The 8,081-nt window shown below is 34.6% G+C and overlaps 1 protein-coding gene and 1 long non-coding RNA gene across 4 annotated transcripts; one reads left to right on the forward strand and one right to left on the reverse strand.

Moving 5' to 3' along the window:
• Nucleotides 1-330: 330 nt before the first annotated feature.
• On the reverse strand, nucleotides 331-3,247 carry LOC25494269 (protein FLX-like 4). Of its 3 annotated transcripts, none has more exons than XM_024782415.2 (3): nucleotides 2,455-3,247; nucleotides 1,027-1,166; nucleotides 331-901 (listed from the first exon to the last, which is right to left on the reverse strand). In XM_024782415.2, exons 1-3 carry the CDS (start codon nucleotides 2,901-2,903, stop codon nucleotides 720-722), a joined length of 771 nt encoding a protein of 256 aa, XP_024638183.1. In that variant the 5' UTR covers nucleotides 2,904-3,247; the 3' UTR covers nucleotides 331-719. The 3 variants fall into 3 exon arrangements, with proteins under 3 accessions (XP_024638183.1, XP_013458558.1, XP_013458557.1); XM_013603104.3 differs by having other exon boundaries at nucleotides 331-898; nucleotides 2,455-3,244; XM_013603103.3 differs by having other exon boundaries at nucleotides 331-931; nucleotides 2,455-3,229.
• Nucleotides 3,248-5,884: 2,637 nt separating this feature from the next.
• Nucleotides 5,885-7,283, forward strand: LOC112420806 (uncharacterized). Its single transcript, XR_005645722.1, has 3 exons — nucleotides 5,885-6,023; nucleotides 6,121-6,289; nucleotides 7,056-7,283. It is a non-coding gene; the product is annotated as an uncharacterized lncRNA (long non-coding RNA).
• Nucleotides 7,284-8,081: the final 798 nt, after the last annotated feature.

Consider the following 8,081-nt stretch of genomic DNA (forward strand, 5'->3'; position numbering starts at 1 on the left):
GGTGTTTTAAGTTTACCTGCTTATATATAACTAGGAGAATGTCTAATGTGCCGGTTACCCTAGAATCACTTGGTTGAAAATTTGTTCTTCAACCTTGGTGGCCTAGGTTTTATACTCTAGCACACCGAAAAAAAATAGAATATCTGATGTCAATTTCCTAGACCTAGTTATATGTGTAATTGTTGTAAATAAGTCTAGTATCCCGGAGAGTATACACTGCAAGTTATAGCTCAGGCATCTGCAATTGCTAAATGGAAATCAAACTCAAGTTGCCAATTTTGAGTATTGATGTGAAAAGTTAAGTAAACCGTTAAACGAACAAAATCCAGATATGCACCACAAAAGGAAAAGAAGATTTGAGTGTACTCGTTAGTATCCATAATGATTTTCAAACAGTCTCATCATTTCTGATGGAAAACAAATCCTAAGCATGTTTCATAAGATTGCTTGCTTCCTCCAGGTTAAAATCTTAAAAATCAATAATATATGGCTCACTAATACATGGATATGCTTACGAGACTTACAACTTCACCTACCATAAGTTGTTTGAGAGACATATCTCTGACCCACCCCTTCATTTGCAGTCTAATTCAACAATTCTCAGAACTGCATTATGTTTTAAGAAAATGAGCCATCAATAAAATCATCACATCCTCATTGCATTGTACCAATAAAAGCTGAAATCAAGCTGCATTTGATTGATCCTCACTCATTAAACTTCATCTCCCAGCAACTGATGGGTCATATTGACCTGCCCAACCAGCACCGCTACCATCATTACTATTTACAACTCCTGCTCCATTGCTGTCGCCAACCGGTACCATAGACTCTCCTACTTGCCCAAAAGCCATTTGACCATGAACTCTCCCATAAGGATCAAGAAAGGCACCACTGCCATCTGCTGGGGTAACAGCTCCAAACAGATTAGGTGCTGTTTACATAATATCAAATATCAATGCATCAGAAACATATATGTATAGGAGTATCATACAGAGAAACAACAACCTACTGAAGCCAGAGACTTACCATTTATTCTTTTCTCAGCATTTGAAATCTCAGCCCGCAACATTTCAACTTCTCTTGCCATCCCTATTAGTTTCTTCTCTTTTGCTTTCAATTGATCGACTAGCTCAACATTTTTGCTCTTTTCGTACTCGAATGTGTCACTATTAACCAAGCAGAATTGAACAATTACAAGAGAGGTTTAACATAAAAAATTCAAGGCAACAATCTGCGACAGAAAGTAAGCAATATGATGCAAAAGAGTAACAAATGATTTAATATTTTAGGCATATAATGGCACAAATTGATAGATATCGAAAACAATTTCACCACATCCTCAAGTGATTCAGGAGTCCTCCGTACAAGTTTTGAACTGACTTAGTGATTTTCAGTCCACCCAATGCTAGTTTCACCTAAGTATATCATGACAATTGACAATAGGAGACTCAAATTATCATACCAGACACGATACCCACTTCAAAGACAACATGACATATCCTGAGTGCAGTCATACGGAGAAAGGAATAGTCCTTGTCAAGAGCACATGGGCCCTAACTTCTCTATTGCTGCCCTTACCATTGATAAACTAACAAGAATAAATTTTTTAGATTGTTTCATATTATTTTATGTTACGGGAAGGGATAAAATATGCAGCTTTTGCTGATAGAAAACAGTGTAATTATGTTCGTTCTCATGGTATATATAACAACTAGTATATATTCAAATTGGTCCTTGAAATTGTACAGTTGTCTCAACCTAATCCCTACATTATGAATATTCCAAAATTTTCCTTGAAATTGCAAAATATTAATCAAATTTGTCCCTCTGACTAGGGGCCTGTTTGGATCGACTTATTTGAGCTTATGACATAAGTTTTGTGGGACTGTTTGGTAGGATTTTTGAAAACAGCTTACAACAATTTTCATAAGCTGTTTTTAACTTATTTTCATATGTTCTTCAATATAACTTATAAAAACAAATTATAGCATATACAAAAACAATTTAACATTATTTTATCTTTTGATATAAAAATAGCATATGCAAGCTTATACATAAGTGCTTTATCACAGTAAGTGTTTGTGCTATAAGCTGAAAATAAGTTGATTCTCCAAAGAGGCCCTAGATTTGTTGTGAAGCGTTATAGACATTATTCACTTAATTTCAAATTCATCTGATACTACCAACTTAACATCAATCTAGTCCCCGTAAATACCAACAGAAGAACAAATTTGATTAAAAATTGTACATTTTCATGATCATTTTGGAATGCCAGTTATAAAATTGACTAGAACAATACATTCCTACAATTAAAATCAACAACTTAGGTATTTACTGATATAACAACTAAAACAATAAAAAAAAAAAAAAAAAAATCATACATGGCGGAATCATCTGCATAGATCAAACAATGCCAATATATTATGCGTAAAACTAAGTTTCTCTGGCGCTTACCGTATCCTCTGATGCTCCTGCACTAAATTCTCCAATTCAGCGTGCAAATCCGGCAAACACTTAACATCACTAATAACCTTCTTCAATTCCTGAGTAGCCAATTGAATTTCCCCACTCAATTCCTGTCTCGATGCCGCTAAACTCTGCGCCTCAATATGCGCCTGTTGAAGCTCTTTCTTAACACTATCACTAGCTCTAATATCAACCTCCATTTTCGCAATCTTATCTAACAACACTCTAATTTGAATATCACTTTCAGTTTGTGTGCTTCTAATGTGTGACTTAATCTTCTGCACATCTTGTGCAGCGGAAACAAGTGCGTCTCTTAAGGCTTTGTGTGTGTTTGCTAATCGGCGATTGTCGCTAATGAGTCGCTCGATTTCTGCTTCTTGAGCGGCGAGTTTGTTTTCTAAAAGATGAGGATGAAATGAACCATGGCTATGCCTCATTGTGAACTTCAATCGATGATGGTGCAATAGCGTCCCTGTGGCGCGTAGCCTGTTGCAGGGGCGGTTATTGATGAGGCAAATCGTGTTGAAATCGCGTCATCCCGCTTACCAGGGGAGAGGGTAAGGAATTGGACGGAATTTCTCACTGTTTTTCTGATGACCGGCGATGAACAACTTCGTCTGTGTTTTCCGGCGAGTTGAGTTTGGTGCGACTCTGATCCAACTTGTTTCTGATAAACAATAAACAACAAGAGCAAATTGGCAGCGTTTTTTTTCTTCTTTCCCTGCTGCTGAGTTCTGTTATTTTGGGTTTTAATTTATTAATTAAAAAAAGGGCTAATTTTATCTATAAAAATAAATTGATTATGGGTTTCAAACTCGGTATTCCACTTAAAATGTAATAATGGGGACCAAATAGATATAAATAGATTTGACATGGTTATTGTACCTATATAAATTTGAGCTCATGACTCGTCTGAAAGCACCTACACGTCTTGAGCCCCATATATGAACTACTTGGCCTACATTCGAGCTCGACAAACTCACTCCTAAATTTTGACAACCCTAGTCATGATTGTCCTAGTACAAGTCATTTTGGCTCGGTCATAATGGGATTAACCATGTGGGCAAAATCCCGAGCATAAGACTGTGTCCATTGGTATAGACCTAAAGGAAGCTAATCGGGCTATGAATACACCATATAGGAGGTGATTGTGATACAATCCTAATTCTCATCTGCCTCTTTGCATTGAAGAAGCGGGTAAACTTACATGCACACCACCCATTGCTAATTCTAGGAGGAACACTTGGTGTCATATATGGAAAAAAAATAGTCACAGTAACCTCAGATCATTTGAGAAAAGATGGTATGATCAACAACCAAATGTAAACATGAAGAGACGTTGACGGCAATTCAAACGACAATTAATGAGTTAAGTCGGAAAAATGAATACATCAAAATGCAAATAAATATAACATGAGAGGCTATCAAGAATAAGAAGTGGAGGTCCAAGATCCACAACCCCCTATGCCCCAAAATATGGGATGTTGTGGTCATATTAAACTTTAAACCCTCACATTTGGAGAACTTTAACAAGAAAGGATATATTCCATAACATCCGGCAGTCTTCAACACTTTGATGGCCATAATAGGAGCCTCGAATCTTTGAAGTGCAAGTTGTTATTTGAAATCCTAAAGGAGAAAGCACTCAAGTAGTATATGAGCTTACCTAGACATTCGACCACATGGTACGTAGATTTCATTAACAAAATAATGCACCAGTTTTCTACAACTAAACACCGACAGGTAATTGCGACAAGCATGTTTAACGTGAGATAAAAATTTAAATCACGAGAATTAAGTATGTTTAACTCAATTTGTTCAAAAAAAAGTATGCTTAACTAAAAAATTTACATTACACAGATTAATGAGAACAAACATCATAGACAAACGCATGAAAGAATAAACGATGACACTACTAAATCAAAGTTCAAAACAACAAAATAAATAAAACAAGAAGAAAAAATAGATGCCCGACTCAAATGGGACTGAAGTCCTAACCAAAGTATTGGTCCTCACGTAATACGGAATCTACCTTATTTTGTTGGAGATGAAACTCCATAGGTGGATGCTAAGGATAAAACTTGGGAAGAGGATAAGTAATTTTCACAAACCCGATGAACTTAAATCTACAAGTCTAGGTGATTTTCACCATAATCAAAATGAACCCCTAAATTACAGTTAAAACTATATAAATTAATAATGTTAGGACCGGAGAAATTTATTAATTTAGAGAGTTATTAATTTATCGATAAATTAATAGTTATTAATTTAAAGAGTTTTTAAGTAATTATATTGTACAGGTGAAAATGAACTATGTTCAGAGGTTCAGAGTTTAAAAGATATTGTAGGTACTATCATTGAGAACAATGCAGAGGATGACAGCGAAGATGATACAGTGTCTTTGGAGCCTATTACGCGAAAGGAAGCACTTATGGCGTCGAACACTCTTCACAACTTTATGATACAATACAAAAATACAACACCTGAGCTATTGGATGCAATAAGAAAAGTTAGAGATGAGCTCAAAACAGACTTGAACTTTAAAGGAAAACAGACAACTATTGAATCATATTTCAATAGAGTGTAATATATTTTTTTTCAGTTTCTATGAATTATTAATTTATGATTTTTTTGGGACCGAAAATTATAAAGGGATCTCCCGAAAAATTATTATCTTATTATTTTATCGAGTTTTTCAATTTTTTACATTGGCCTAAGTCGGAACCGAACAAATTTATTATTTTAGAGTTTATTAATTTACCGAGTATTAATTTAAAGAGTTTCTCCCGTGATGGAAGTCTAATGCCAGAATGAAATCGATCTCATCCTAAAGTGAAAATACTCAGTGCTGTTACCGATCAAAAATCATAATCCATCGGGTTCGTTGCACAGTGATTTACCCAACCTACATCAATGGCTTTCTTAGGCATCTCAAACATGTCATCATACAAAGTTTCAATTAACTCATGCATTCAAGTAGAGTTTATAAATAATAGGCACATCACTAAAACGGGCTTTGTTGTCATTTGTCAACAAAGCAGTTCTCCAAACTCATCCATCTCACCACACCAATTCCATTAAAATTTTCTCAATCTTTCTCCTTAGTTGAACCAAACATTCTCTTACACTATTAGTTCATGGTCTTTAAACAAAATTGAATATGATATAACTTTACATTTATTGAAATCAAATGCTTAACCCTTATGATCTATATAAAAATTATCATAGGAAAATAATCACAATAATTTTTTTCTATTGAGTATGATCATTTTATTTAATCTATCTATCTATAAAAATAAAAGTAACTGAAAAAATAGTTATAAAGGAATTACTACCTGAATAGTATTAGCACTATCGCCAATATAAAGAGCATTCATCCTTTATATTTGATTAGGAAAATGCTGAACGACACGAGAGAGTTCTCGTATGGATCCCGCGAATGCATAAAATGTCCAATTTACCCCTGTTTTATTTGTTAAACTACCAGTAACCATGAATTAGATCTCCGTATCGCTTCTGTTCTTCTGTGACAAGAAGCTTGATTTTTGATTTCCACCGTCAGCCTCTTTCTCCTTGTTCTTCATATTTCTTTTAGGTTTCAATTTTCAATTTCCACACTGATAATCTTTCTCTTTCTCTATTTGATTTGTTTAGGGGAAAATGGGCAAATCCTATAGATTTACACTCGATTCTCCGTAGTTAAATGTTACCCACCGAATAAAATTGGTCAGTTTACAACTCCATCGTTGACAGTGGTATTGAGATCACAGAAGCTCTATGACTGCAGATGGAGTTCCAGAAACAGTTGCATGAACAGCTTCAGGTTTGAATTTATTCTTTTTGTGAATTTTCTTCTGATGTGCTCATTTGATTGTTAAAAGATTAGAAATGTGAATCGAAGACTTATAAGCAAGCTATATTTGTTGCAATTGCCATGGCTTTTAGAAAACTTTCATCTATAACTTAATGAAATTAGTGTGAATAAACTATTTATGATTTACTAGGATTATGTACTTCAACTGGTGTTGTGTTTATGAGCTTAGTGAAGAAAATCAAGGAAATTAGAATGTAACTAGCCTGTATAGGAAATTGGATTAACTAATGTAGTTAATTTTGTTTTAATTCACAAACTTTGTGGTCAAAAGCTGAATTTTTAACAACAAAAAAATACTGCAAAAAATCATCAAGATAGTGAGACATAATTGAGACAACTGAATTTTTCATGGTGGGTTTTGCAGGTTTTCACATAGTTGTGTTAACATTGGATGCTTTGCATAGTGCAACAGGGTAATTGTGTGGAAGGAGTTAACCTTGGTTACATTTTAAGCATGTTTTGCCGTTGTGTAGAGGTAGCGAGACAACTTAGATTTTGTTAGAATAACACAGAGAAAGAGCTTGTTGCACATATTGTGTACATTGAAAGTTTTTGAATAAATTGTCATTATATTGTGCATCTGTTTGGTATTTTTGTTTCTCTATTTTATATCATACTCCTCAAACTGTATTGTCTTTGATAATTATAGAACTATTACAACTTACGCTTTGCTAAAAATTCAATTGATACTTCTATTTATTTCTTCTGTTTGCAGAAGCTGAATAACACAAGAGAATCAGTTATCCCAAAGCTGTTTGCAGAAGCTGAATAGCACAAGAGAATCAATGATGCTAAAGAGAAATGATAAAATAGATAGTGTTGTTGGCCTAATATGGAATGGTATCTTGTACTTGTGTTTGGGAAAGTGCTGTCAAAAACACAATGTAACGGTATCATGGTCTAGTGCATACTTGTGTTTGTGTTGTCTCTGCTGCTCCAATGTTGATGCAGTTGTTGTCGGTTTTTAACCTTATTGCTCAACCTGCTGTTGTTGTTTCTGCTATGAGTGGTGCGTTTGCAGCTGCTGTTTTGTTTGAGGTTTCCGACGGCTTTCTTGGTTTATATAGTTTATGTTCAGCACGGCTTTTTCTTGCTGAGAGGCTGCTGTGTAGGCATTGTTCTGCTCATGTTTTTGACAGCTTCTGCGGCTTTATTTGAGATTGATCGATGTATTATTCCTATTGAGCAGAAACATTTGTCTGTCTTTTTGATTTTCAGGGTGATCCACCTATATATGGCGCCCTTTATATTGTTAATGTAATTACATAATTGTAATGTTTTTTTAGAATAACTTTGTTGTAATATTTGAATATTTAATATATTGAAGAATGATACTTTCCGAAATCAAGATTCAACATGTTTTTTCTTAGAAACGGCTAAATTTATTCATGTCGAGTGTGTGCAAGAAGCACAACAAAAACTTGCGGCCACAAATAAGAAAAATACAAAGGGCTCTGATATAGCAGAAACCCCGAACCTCCACATGCTGCCGACAACACAGACACAACAAAAATAAAACGTGAAAAAAGGCAAGCCAAATGCGCGAACAGCAGAGGGCAAAGAAACAAAACAGAAAAATGAGGCTACCATATGCCTGCTAACAGAAACTCAATTTTTCTCCATATGCCTACTAACATAAACTCCATATGGCTGCTAACAGAAACTCAATTTTTCAACATGATTGATAATCTCTGATTCAAAACCAATTACATAAAAAGGACCGAAATTGAAATATATTAAA

This window comes from Medicago truncatula, chromosome 4 (assembly GCF_003473485.1).
Source record: "Medicago truncatula cultivar Jemalong A17 chromosome 4, MtrunA17r5.0-ANR, whole genome shotgun sequence".
NCBI classification, from domain to species: domain Eukaryota; kingdom Viridiplantae; phylum Streptophyta; class Magnoliopsida; order Fabales; family Fabaceae; genus Medicago; species Medicago truncatula.